This window comes from Pezoporus wallicus, unplaced genomic scaffold (genome assembly GCF_028554395.1).
Source record: "Pezoporus wallicus isolate ANWC-B61680 ecotype Strahan unplaced genomic scaffold, APGP_CSIRO_Pwel_v1 contig_14349, whole genome shotgun sequence".
Lineage (NCBI taxonomy): Eukaryota > Metazoa > Chordata > Aves > Psittaciformes > Psittacidae > Pezoporus > Pezoporus wallicus.
In genome coordinates, this window is record NW_026635006.1 from 72,111 (window position 1) to 85,365 (window position 13,255).

Genomic DNA, 13,255 nt, shown 5'->3' on the forward strand with positions numbered 1-13,255 from the left:
AGCCCCAGCCCAGCGCCGGCCCCAGCCCCAGCGCCGGCCCCAGCCCCCGCCGCCCGCGGGCCGCCCCGCATTGTCCGGGCGGCAGCGGGAGGATGCGGCGCCCCGCACGGCCGCCCGCCGCCGGGCTGCGCTAGGGCCCGCCGGCATGAGGAGGTGAGCGGGGCCGGGGCGGGCAGGGAGCGGGACCGGGGAGGGGGAACGGGGCAGCCCCGTAGCTGGGTCTGGGTGAGGGCCGCGGGGCACCCAGCCCCGGTAACAGAGCCCCGGTAACAGAGCCCCGGTAACGGAACGGGGCATCCCGGGAGGGCTGCGGGGGCTCCGCGCAAACGTGCTCATGACATGAGCCCGCCCGTCGGCGGGAGCGCCTGGAGCCGGCCCCCGCGGCCGGAGGGGTGCGCACGGCGGGTAGGGTCACCTCCTCCGTCCATCCCATCCACGCATCCCTCCTCCCGTCCCCCCTCTTCCTCTTTCCACCCCTCCATCGCTCCCTCCATCCAGGAACAATGCGCGCTCCCCCCGGCCGCTGCCGCACGTCAAGCGCGCGCTGGAGCGTTCGTTCGCCTCCAAAACCAGTCGTGGCGCGGAGGAGCTGATGGCATCTTGTGATGAGGGGCTTTGGGGAAAGAGAGGGTTTAAAACAGCTTTATCCTGCGCGTTCCAGCGTAAATAACCCCGGGTTTGGAGGCTGCTGTACAGTACTCCAAGTTTCACTCTGGGATCACAAAAATTAGCATTACCATTGACTGGATCCTGGTTTTGTGGCAGATTTCAGGGCTTTGGATGCGCTGAGCTGAAATGATGAGAGACCTCGAGCGCGCGTGGTGTTTCCTTTGAATGCACTGATAACGGCTTGGGATTGATTTCCTCATCCCATGCATGGGAATTGCCAAGGTTTCCCCCTGGATTCCCCGCCACGGGGGCTGCCTGGGCGCTGGTGGCTGCTCTGGCAATGACAGGGCACCGGGTTCTGCTGCTCCTGGATGCTCCGGCGCCTGTTTGCTCTTGGAGGTGGTTCTGAATGCAACATTCCAGCGGGATCTGAGGCCCGGGGGTTGTTTATCCCGTTAAACATTTGGTTTAGGTCTCTTTAGCACAGGAGTGTTGACATTTTCCCTTGGAGGATAATGAATGGCGCGGACTGCATTGTGTTCCTCGGAAAGCTGCGGGATCCCGCAATAACGTAAACACCCAGGGCTGAATCCATCCCAGCTCCGAGAGGAGCGGGCTCCGTGTTTACATCACTGCTGCTCCTGTTGAAGTTTATTATTGCTCACGGGAACGGCCCTCTTCATTCTTGGTGGGTTTGGTTCCTTGCTGACGGCTGCAGTTTCCCCCCCTGCTCCCGGTTGGAGGTGCAAAGCTCCCAGGGAGGAGAAGGAGCAGCCGGGGGCTCTCCCTGCCCACAGTTGGGTTTCTCGGGAGCAGGGATGGGTTTTGCAGCTGCCTTTGTTCTCCCGCCGAGCCCCCGCCGCATTCTTCCCTTTAGCCATTATCATTTGGGTTAAACAGAGAGGCAAGTTGTGTCCCATATGGAGCATGTTAACAATTGCTTATCAGGAGCCCCTGTTTTCTCCTCCCTCCCTTTCTCCTGGCCTTTCTTCTCCCTTCTGAGTCTGGGTTAGGGCTTTAACAGCATCTTGGGGTCGGTGTTCATCACCCAAACCTCTCTTGTGTCCTATCAGAGCTCATTCCCTGCAGTGAAACAGGGAATAAGCACTGGGAAATCTCCCAAGTGGGTTTCCCTGGATGCTGTGAAACGTGGGACACAGAAGCTGAAGCAAGCAGCCTGTCTGTGGTCATAGATTCACGCCTCTGGCTGGCAATGGGCTTCTTCCCCAGTGCAGCTGAGGCTCCCATTGCCTTCCTATGAGGAGGACGATGAGGAGGAGATGATCCTGATGCCGCTTCCCGTGTTTGTACAGCCTGATGCAAACAGGAGCTGTGGTTTTCCCAAATCCATCCTTAGGAGCCCTCATCCCGCATCCATCCTCTGCTCCCAGGGAATTCAGTAGCCGCTGTTATGTTGGGTGCCCAAACACAGAGGCAAGGGCCTAACCTTAGGCCAAGGGAGTGGCTGCCAGGTCACTTCATCCACTCCTCCTTCCCCCTTGGAAAAGGTAAACACAAAAGCCTCCGGGAGCATTTGCCTCCAAAGCCAGTGCTGCATCCCGTGGGATGAGGAGGAATAAAGCGATTCCATGTGGCACAGCGTCACCTCCGTGAGGATGGAATCGTCCTCCATCATTTAAATAAGTGCTGGAAAGAGTTTGGGAGTGTGTGCTGTGTCTGCAGTTTGCTGTGGACTTGATTTGTATTAATGGAGGAGCTATTCCCTCGGGATAGGAGTGCCGCCTCCAGGTTTTCCTGCAAACAGCCCAATATTTTCCTTTCTTCCTTTCTGTCTGCTTCTGGAATGGTTTGGGGATTCTGCAACCTCCCAGCTTTCATCTGGAAGGAGACGGATCCCGTGTAGGGAAGGAGAAATCCCTCAATCCACGGGTTACGGCAGCAGATGCAGGAGCACCAGATCGGAGTGAGGATTCCTAAAGGGAATGACATTAATGCATCTGGAGAAGCGATAGTGACCCTTGCACCACGCTGACCCTTGCCTTGATGCCATTGTAAACACTTTTCAGTTCTAGGGTTTGAGCTCCAGTGATTCCATGGCTGGAAGCGGAGCTTTGCCCTTGGACACGGGCTGCCGGGGAGGCTCCTTTTGTCATCCCAGGGCAGATCCCGGCGCATCTGGCCAAATGTCAGCTGGAATTTGGCAGCGTGCAGGAAAACTGGAGGCTCCTGGCATCTCATTTACTGCCGTCCTCTGCTGGTTAATGGTTGTGCTGGTTAACGTGGTGCTGCTGGTCCCTTGCGTGTCATTGCCCTCTCATCCCATGGGACACATGTGCCAGTGTCCCGATTAAAGGGAGCTGTTGGGACTAAACCAGACTTAAGCAGGGAAATTCCCATTACTGGATCAGCAGCCAGCAGGGAATCATAGAATCCTATCAGAGAATCAACCCAGTTGGAAAAGACCTTTACGATCAAGTCCAACCTTTACCCCAGGTTTGCCATTGAACCAGTTCTTCCCAGTGCCCGCCCTGGCAATTCCCAGTTCTGGAAACCAGCTTTATCCCCTTGCAGGCTCCACTGCTGGGATTGCTTCGGGTGCATTTTCCTGTTGGTTCTTCTGCTCCGTGGACCCTTGGTTTGCAGAGGATGCTGCTGCACACACACGTGGGCTCAGCTCTCCTCTAATAGAAGCAGGAGCTGGAAGGCAGCACCGGCTCTCTGCAGCGAGGTGTAGTTTGCTGTGTTATGAGGGTGTTGTAAAAGCTCTCTCCTGGCCTTGTGGCCTGTCATCAGCTGAAGTTAATGCTGGTTAAATTGTACAGATCCCCAGCACAGCTTCTCCTCCAGCGCTGCTGCCTCGGGTCGCTTATCAGCAAGCCCTCATCTTTATGGGGGCCCCAATAAACCCAGCCAAGGCCTCGCAGATGCAGCTGACGTACAGCGAGAGCAGGGGAGGATGCACATGAAGGGTTTTCTTCCTGCCTCCTTTCTCCTGAGGACAGGCAGCTCAATCATGTTTATTTCATGACAGGGATGCTGTGCTGCTGCCCGGGGCTGCACCGGGATGCGGGGATGAGCTCCCTGGTGGGATGCGCTCCCTGGAGGGATGCTTGGCTGGTAGGGCTGTGGTACCCAGGCGAGTGCTTTCTTTCAGCAGAGAAAAGAGCCACTTTTTCTGCCTTTTCCCCCCTAAGAAAGTGAAAACTAATGTCAAGGCAAATTGCACTTTAACCCACGCTTGTCTTGCCTACAAAACCCAAGGTGAGTAATAGCAGAATAAGTGTCCCCCTTCCCTGCCCCGGCTGCGCTCGGAAGAGGGGCCAGCTCCTCACAAAGACTTTGCTGTGTCAATAGATGAGAGGGGCAGCAGCAGCACCGAGCTGGGGGGGACTCGTGGCATCGGGGGATGCTGGAGCCCAGGTCCTCTCCCTGTGATTAATCTCTCCTGGAACCCACTGCTTTGTCTGCTGCTTCGGCTCTGCTGCAGCAAAGGGATGCTCCCCTCAGAGGCTGTTTCTCTCCTTCCTCTCCAAGCAAAGCACTTGACTCTGCTCCCCACATCCCGCTGCCTCCCGGGGCAGGATAACATGGGGGTAATTGATGGCAAGAGGACCAATGGCTGCAGCAATGTATAATTAAAGGCCAGGGGTGATGTGCTGCCTGCAGGAGGTTAGAGAGGTTGAGTGTGCTTTGAAGGGCTTGTCCTGCACATCCCTGCTCATGGTGTCCCCTGTGCTGTGCACTGTGTCATCACTGGTCCAGCCCTGCTTGGTGTTGGGGTTTTCCTATCCCTTCTGGCATCGCTGGAGCTGGAATCACCGGCCCCATCTTGCCTCCCATTCCCTGTGCTCCACCCCCAGAGCATCTCCTCTGAACACAGGGCCACGTGTTGGCCAACATCAGTGGGTTAAAACGCCACTGTGAGGTTGGGCTCTTCTGGACACGGTTGTGCTGGAGCGACCGCTCCTCTTCCTCCTGAGAATGGCAGCGGGAAGATCGTGGTGCCTGGGATGGTTCATGGCAACCTGAGAGCGCACTAAGGTGCCACATTCCCTGCTCTGTTGTGGGTGCTTGGGGTCAATGAGAGCAATGACCTGGGTGCTCGGCCCTGGATGCTCACAGAAGGAAGTATCTGGGAATGTCAGGGTATTCCCAGTTGCATTTTGATCCCATCCAAGCAGTGGGGCAGGAGCCAGCCATGGGGCTGAAGCTGCTGGGTGTGCATGGGCAGGGCTGTGGTCACAGCCAGGTACATGCTCCAGAATAGCTCCATTACAGAGCTGACCTTGGGCTGTTCATCCCCTCCAAGGTGATTACTTTTTAATGAGTGCTGCTGGAGAGGGAGGAAGATGAATTATTCCTGCCCTAGGATTAGCTCCAGGAGGCAGGAGCGGCGCTGCCCCAATCGATGCGCACGGAGCCTGCCTGGCTCCAAACTTCTCCCTGTTCCCCATTGATACCTTCAGCCCGATGCTGCTCCCACCGGGTTCTTCCTTAACCTCTTGGGATTTGTGAGCAGCAGTCCCATAGCGGCAGGCTGAGGTGTGTGTGTAATGATGATAGCTGTAACAGGCTCCCAACAGCCACGAAGCGGTGCGGACTCACCAGGTGCAGGAGGTGGGAGCTGAAGGGGCGGCTGCTCTGAGCGTGGTTCCCAAAGCCCATCCTGGAAGAGGGTTGCTGCAGGCTCAGGCGTGGATGAGGGCAGCAAAGAAAGGAGCCCAAACCAGGGGGACTTGTGGAAAATCCATTAGTGAATGGATGCAGGAGGGAGCGCGGCTTTTCAGGCTGCTGAGGCGAGAATCCGGGAGTCAAAAGGCTGGGAAAACAAAGGCTACGGAGAGAGGCCTCCCCCAGCCCAGCCCCTAGGGCAGGGGAAGGTGTTCCACAGGGAATGGGGTCCCCCATCGCTCGGGGTGTGTGACAGGGACATGTGGGGACCGCAAGGATGGAGCTGCAGGATTGATGGGAGAGGGGCGGTTTTGCTCCCTGTGGATCGCGCTGCCTGGCAGAGCACTGAGGTGGAAAATACAACCAGTGCGTGGGGCTGGATGGGGCTGGATGGGGCTGGGAGGCTCCCTGGAATCAGAGTTAATGGAGATGGATTCATTCCATGGAGGAGATGAGCTGGAGCTGCTGCCCCTGTGGACAGGGTCCAGTGCATGGAGCAAATCATGTCCCTGCTGCAGCCCCTGCCACTGACCCAGGCCCAAATGGGGGAAGATAGACCAGGGGATGGTGGCTCCTGCCTTGGCTTCTTCTCTGAAGGGAGTTTGTTATTGGAGCCTCATCAGGGAAAACACCCTGGGATGAGAGGGTTTGGGGGTGCCCGGTCCCTTGAGCTGCTTCCTGATCTGCATCTTCATCCAAGTGCTTGTGGAAGATGGGATGTGATGGCAATGCTTTCCCCTTTGAAAAAGGAAACAAGCATGGAAACAGGGTCCCTTTGACCTCCTGGCCTTCTCCTGGGGCCACGTCTGGCTGGGGAGATGGTTCTGCTGATGAGAAATGGATTTTCCTCTCCAGTATAATCCTCTGGGTCCAACCCAGGCCCTGGGGTGCTCATCCAGCATCAAGGAATGGCATTTGGGTGAAGAGCTTCCGTCCCTACAGGGATCTGGCAGCACCCATGGGCCATGGCACCCTTCTCTGTGCCTTGAGTTGACCTTGAGGCGCTGTGGTCTTGGATGCTTCAAATGCTCAGTGATGCTCTTGCTGTAAAACCTCCTTCCTACCTGAGGAGCATCCTTCAAGGAGGTGTGGTGGAGATCACAGCTGGAATGTCACCCCGAGGAGCATCCTTGCAGCAAGAAGGAGGCTGTTTTCCTTTGTCACTGTATTTTTAGGTCCCTTTATTGCTTCTTTTCTTCCCATCCATCTCCCATCCCATCGCATCAGCTTGCTATGAATCCTACGTGGGGTTCAATGCCATATACCCCGGATGTGGGCATTCCCAGGCTGGGTACCCCTCCCTCCCAGTGACATTCCCATCCCTCTCGCTGTGACAGATGGGTGATGTTCAGCACATCCATGAATGCTTCATCTCCTGGGCTGCTGCTGGAGCAGCACAGATGGACGAGGGCCCGTTGGTCACTGCTGGCTGTGCTGGTGTCCAGCTGCTCTGCACTTGATATATGGGTGGACAAAGCGGATACCGGAGCCTTCGGCTCGCTCCAGCCAGGGCTGAGGCTGCTCCTCCAGGGGGCTGGGAGAGGGCAGGGTGGGAGATAGCCTAAATCCTTTTAACATATGTACATTGGCCCTGCTCTGATTGCAATTCCACCCTCCGCTTTGTCGGCACCGGTGCGGAGGGGATGGGGAATGTGGTGGACAAAGAAATGCTGCTTCCCGATGGATTTGCCAAACCACCCAGATTTGCCTTAGAAAACTCGATGTTTGTGCTCCGGGCTCAGGCTGGGGGATTTAAACGTCCCAACCCCTGCAAATGCTGCCAGGGCTTATAACATGGCTAAGAGTGGCTTTGTGCTTGCTTTGCCCTAGTCCTTGCTTTAGGACCAGCTTCGCCACCCATGTGAATCACTGCCAGGCTCTTCTGCCTATTCGGGACCCACCATGTAGGGATTCACTAGGGATGACCCATATCCAGCTGGAATGTGTGTGTCAGCATGCACAAATGCTGCTGTAATCTTCAGCATTGGGGCTGAGGTATTTCAGAGGTGTTGCCACAAGCCCCAGTGAGCGTAAACGGAGTATTTTGATGTATAGCTGGGATCTGACTGGTGGCAGTGCCATTCCACCCTGCCCACACTGCTCATAGGAGGCACGGATGAAGCCCAGGACAAGCTCCTGGTGGCAGAAGCTGAGCAAATCATCAGGAAATGCCTCATTTAAAAGAAGAAGAACTCATTCCCACTGTCTTCTGCTTGCTTGGGTCTCTTCTCCCCTGCCATGAGGACATCGCTGAGGCTGCTGCAGGACCTGGAGCATCCTGCATGGATCAGACCCTTCAGTGCTGCGAACCCAGCTTTGAGGCAGGAGTGGCATTGATGTGAGGCTGCATTGGTGCTGTTGGTGCATGTCCTTGGCTTGGGCACAGCGCAGAAGATCCATCTCACACAGCATCCATGCTAAGAGAAGCCTTAGGTTAGCAGGGCTGTGGGGACCACTCAGGGCTGGGCTCTGAATGGAGACTCTCAGCATCCTTTACTCTTTCTTAGCCCAAAGTTTGCACATTGGAAATACCTGGGAACACAGGGGGCAGATCCTGGCACAGGGATGGCTTTCCCTGCTTTGGGAAGTGATCGCATCAGGCCGCGGGTCATTACAGGGATAATGGAACTGCTCAATGTCCTTTGGAAAAGCGTAAATCCCCCAGGCTGGCAGCCCTGCAGGAGGATTTAACCCAGGGAGATGGTGGCAGGACGAGCAGAGCATCGTGGAGGCAGCTCATGGGCGCGTTCCTGCACCCGGAGCAGCAGCATCCCTCTCCGGGTGCTTCTGCAGAGCAGCAACGGGTGTCCAAGGGGGACATCGGGACACATCCAGCGCCCCTCTGCGTACCTGGGGCTGGGAGCACCAAGAATCCATGGGGTGCTTTGCGTCCGAGGGCTGGGGGTGCTGGATCCCTGCTCCAACAAAGGCATCAGCACTGGGATGCTGCTGGGGCAGTTCCCCATCGCCTGCAATCCCCCATCCCGCGCTTTTCCCAGCGGGAGGGAGCGCACCCCATCCCATTGCGGAGCCGTTGGACACCCTCGGCGGGCAGCCCCGGAACAAAAGCCCGGCTCAGAGCCGCTGCTGAATAGATTAACAAGATTTCCATAATTAGGGCGGGCGGGAACAATGGGATTCTCCCCTGCCCAGCCCCCCCTGCCCGCCTTTGTCCCCCTATCCCTAGGGATAATGGGCAGCAGCGAGGGTGGGAACCGGCCCGGCCATTTGGTCACTGGACAGTCATTTTCTCACACTGCCAAGGGGAGCATTGAAACATCTGTCCCGCTCCGCCGCCTCTTTCACATCCCATTTCAAGCCCATGACAAGTCCTCCCTGCCCACCGCCCTCCCCCCGCCTGTGCTTCCAGGTTTTCCCGAGGTTTTGGCTTTGCTTTCCCAAATGCATCCCGTCTTTAAAGGGGATGGATGGAGCCGGGTTTGCTTCCCGGGGCTTTTGCGCTCAGGTTTGCTCTGGATCCAAGCATCCCCTTGCTCCTCACAGGGCACCGGGATGGGGCTGGAGCAGCCCACGCTGTGCTGGTGCTTTCAGCTGGCTCTTAGGAAGGCAATTCCCAGCATCAGGCTTGTGGTGTCTGCGCAGTGGGATTCGGGTGTTGGTATTGATCCGCGCCATAGGGGAAAGCCGGGTGTTCCTTAGGGAAGCGCCCGTTGTGTGTGTGTGTCCTCGGAAGCTCCCTGATGCAGGACACGAGGGTCACAGGGGGGCTTGGGTTCCCCCTTCTCCAGGAGGGACGGGTGAGGGTGAGGATGTGGATGCTGCCATTGAGGGCTGGGATTTGCTGGTCGTGGTGCTGGCACCTCCTTCCTCCCTAAGGAGAGCAGGAACGCTCCCTTTACAAAAAGCTATGTTTAAAAGGAGTCTTATTCCTCATGGGGTCCTCCAAGCCCCACTTCTCCCTTTCCATCCCCCTGTGACCATCCTGTCCGGGCTCAGGATGGGCAACGTTCTCCTTTGTGTGTGTTAAAAGGGCCCTTTCCTGCAGGCTGAGCATTTATCTAACGGGAGCACTTTAATAATGGCCAGTAAATGCAGGGAAGAGGCCGGCTCAAGCCCTGGAAAGCCGCTATTGAAATCCTCTTGTGGAAGTTTGATATCCAAAGTGGAAGCACAAATGCCATCTAAGTCAATTAAAGCCTTAAGTAATCTAATTGTGCGGTGGCCACAAAGTGGCTTAAAGGCTGAGGGAGGCGATGGATGGAGCACGAGGTCCTCTCCTGGCTCCTGCTTCAGCCGTCCCCGGAGGCGCTGGGCATTAGGGCATGGTGGGGTCCCACAAAGGGGGGTGATGGGGGGCATTGAGACATGTTCACAGCTGGGATGTGAGCAGGGACTGGAGCAGCTCCCATGGGAGCCAGGCTGAGAACACCGGGGCTGGAGAAGAGCAGCTTCCAGTGGCTGAAGGGGGGTACAAGAATGCTGGGGAGGGACCTGCATCAGGGGCTGGAGCGATGGGACAAGGGGTGATGGGTTCAGGCTGGAACAGGGGGAGTTCAGGTTGGAAATGAGGAAGTTCTTCCGTGTGAGCGTGCTGGGGCACTGGGATGGGTTGAATGGAGAAGGTTTGGATGCTCCATCCCTGGCAGTGTTCAGGGCCAGGTTGGAGCAAGCTGCTCTAGCGGAAGGTGTCCCTGCCCATGGAACTGGATGACCTTGAGGTCCTTCCATCCCAACCCATTCCACGATGCGGCCCAGTCCCAGGGTGGTTCCTGGAGCTCATCCCTGTCTCCGCTGTCACCGGCGCTCTCCTGTCCCTCACAGGTCTGTTGAAGATGCACTGGTCACCAGAGCATGCCCAGTCCCTGAACCAGTGGCCGGAGCAGCACCTCGACGTCTCCTCCACCACCTCGTCCCCAGCCCACAAACCCGACCTCTACCCCAGCACCCGCCAGCGCTTCAACTACGCCTGGGCCAACGATGACATCTCAGCGCTCACGGCCTCCAACCTCCTCAAGAGGTACGCCGAGAAGTACTCGGGGGTGCTGGATGCGCCTTACGAGCGCCCGGCGCTCGGTGCCTACGGGGACGGAGCCTTCGGGCCGGTGAACGGGCAGAAAGGGGATGGGGAGCCCTGGCCGGGGGCACACGGCTCCGATGGCTCCTACCCGCTGACCCCCATCCACGATGGGCTCCCCGGCACCAAGGGGGTGGTGCCCCCCGCCAGCGGCGGGGCCATCGGGCTCGGCGGCTCCCCCGTGGTACCCGCCGGCCTCGCCGATCCCATGTATCCCGGTAACTCCTGCGGAGGAGCCGCCGCCGGCTCCGCCGGGATCGCGTCATCTCAGGAGTATCCCTCAGGTTACGGCAGCACCTATTTACCCTCCGGCTACTGCACCCAGCCGGCGGCAGCGCTGCCCCCTCCGCACCCCCCCGCCCTCCATGGCTCAGGGCTCCTGCAGCCCCCGCACCCATCGCCTGCCCTGGTGCCGGGCTATGGCTCCTCCGGCCCCATGTACAACTACACAGCCGGCAGCTACCCGCCGCAGCCGGGCTACGGGAGCATCCACCCGCCCCATCCCTCGGCTTCCTACCTGCCCTCCGGCATCGCGGCGCCCACCCCAATCCCGGCACCGCCGCCCGCTGCCCGCCCACCCGGGGTCCCCGGCTATGGGTACCAGGGCGCTGGCTTGGCCCCGCTGGCCGTGCCCCCCCTCGGCACCGAGGCGGCCGGCACGCTGAAGAGGAAGGCTTTCGAGGAGGATGAAGGGGAGGGCAGGTATAGGAAATACAGCTACGAGCAGCCAAAGTCCCCGTACCCCCTGTCAGACAACGGCGAGTGCCGGGGCAATGGGTTCGGCGGCAGCGCCGAGTCCCCGCAGGTGGCCTTCAAGCCCGGGAAGCGGCCGTCGGGAGCCGGGAATGCCGAGGAGCACAGCGGCAAGTACAGCGGGCAGCCTATGAAGGGCATGGTCTCGCCGCCCTACGGCACCGGGGATGCGCCTCTCGCCAACGGGGAACGGGCGACTGAGCCGGGGCCCCCGTTCCCACTGCGGCTGCCCCCCAAAGCCCCCCTCTTCAGCAGTGCAGCAATGGAGGAGCAGCCCAAGAACGTCGACCCCTTGCTCTTGGAGCTGGTGAACACCAAGATCGTGGAGCGGGGGCCGCCCGTGCAGTGGACGGACATCGCCGGGCAGGTCTCTGTGAAGGCCAGCATTGAGGAGGAGCTGGTGTGGCCCATCCTGCGCCCCGGTGCCTACACTGGGGCGGGACGGCCGCCCCGGACCATCCTGCTCTTTGGTCCCCGCGGCACGGGGAAGACGCTGCTGAGCCGCTGCATCTCCACGCAGCTGGGCTCCACCTTGCTGAAGCTCAGCGGGTCGGCCCTGCTCTCCACGTGGAAAGCCGAGGCTGAGAAGATCCTGCAGACCGTGTTCTTCGTGGCCAGCTGCCGGCAGCCCGCGGTGGTGCTCATCACCGAGGCCGAGGCCTTGCTGCTGGCCCGGGCCGGCGAGGACGTGAGCAGCCTCAAGTCCCAGCTCCTTTCCTACCTGGACGACGTCTCTACCTCATCGGAGCAGAACGTGGTCGTCATCGGGACCACCTCCCGGCCCGGCAGCATGGATGAAGCTTCGCACCGGCGCTTTGCCAAGCGCTTCTACATCTCCCCCCCGGACAGCATCGCCCGGAGGCAGATCCTCCATCACGCCCTGGCTCAGCAGAGCTGCTGCCTGAGCGAGCGGGAGATGTCGTCCCTGGTGCAGCACACGGAGAGCTTCTCGGGCAGCGAGCTGGTGCAGCTGTGCCAGCGCGCCGGGGCCACCGCGCTGCACGGGCTGCAGGGCCAGCTCCAGCCCCCCTCCTACCAGGACCTGGAGAAGGCGTTCTGCAAGGTGCGCCCCGCTGCCTCCCAGAAGGAGCTGGACTTGTTCCTGGAATGGGATAAACTGTACGGCACCAGGCACTGATGCCGCGGGGCACCGGCATGGACCCTTCGCCCCATCCCAAGGCACTGGGACCGCTTGGAGGGGGCTGCATTGGGGTCTGGGGAGGCTCTGGTTCTGCATAACCAAACCTCATCCTGACTCCTTTGGCCTCGGCCAGGCTTTTCCTCTCCTTGGCTTTCCGGCGCCCACTGAACTCAGGATAACCTATTTATTGTATTCCCGTCCATCCATCCCTGGCAAAGACGGATGGCGAAGGCTGGAGACGCCTCCGCATCCGCTTCTCCAGCCTCGGCTACCCAACAGCTTGACTCTTACTGTTCTTTTTGATATCCCTTTGACTGATTGTTCCCAACAGGAATACCTCGGGCGTCGTGAGCAGAGCAGCCCCTCGCCCATGGCACCAGCAGCCATGATCCAGGAGGGAATGAATGGGGAGGGGAAAGCCACAAACCAGGGGGTGTTGGAGTTAAAGGCTGTAGATGGATCTCCTAGACTTGGGTTTTTATTTTTGTAAGGTATGTAGTGATTTTGGGTTTGTTTTTTTGCTTTTGAACTACTCAGGAAAAGAAATACCTCAACAAAAAGAGAAAAGAATGTGTTTAAAACCCTCTTTTTATGGTAGGAAAAGAGCTTTTTAAAGAGTTTTCAGACCTGGGACAAAGCTGCTTCATTGCATTTGCTTCCAAAAGAGCTGGAGGAAGAAAGGAAGAGACAAAAAGAAACTTGAAGCTGTTACAAAGAGCAAAGTTGAATGTATTTTGGGTGCTTTTCACATCTCTTATGCCATGAGTTGAGTTCCTTGGGTTACCATTGTTCTTGTAGCATTTGGTGGGTAACGTGTCCTCAAGGGGCAGTGTCCATGCTGTAGATTGGGAGATGGGGCATCGCTTTTTGGGTCAGGCTTCTGCTCCTTTTCCATGGCAAATAAAGGAGTTTTTAGCTTCCCACCATCCTCCAAGCACCGAAAAGCCCCAGCAGAGGCTGGTGATGACCACAGAGTTTCAGGAAACCACTTTCCTCCCCAAAACAGCCCTGGTTTTGGGCTCAGTGTGGGTTCCCCCTCACTGACCAACCATTGCACCATGCATCACCCAGAGCATGACTCCACT

At 58.4% G+C, this 13,255-nt stretch overlaps 1 protein-coding gene across 1 annotated transcript; it reads left to right on the forward strand.

Annotated features, from left to right (window-relative positions):
• Window positions 1-25: 25 nt before the first annotated feature.
• FIGNL2 (fidgetin like 2) lies at window positions 26-12,377 on the forward strand. The gene is made up of 2 exons (XM_057401948.1): window positions 26-153; window positions 10,024-12,377. Exon 2 carries the CDS (start codon window positions 10,035-10,037, stop codon window positions 12,165-12,167), a length of 2,133 nt encoding a protein of 710 aa, XP_057257931.1. The 5' UTR covers window positions 26-153; window positions 10,024-10,034; the 3' UTR covers window positions 12,168-12,377.
• Window positions 12,378-13,255: the final 878 nt, after the last annotated feature.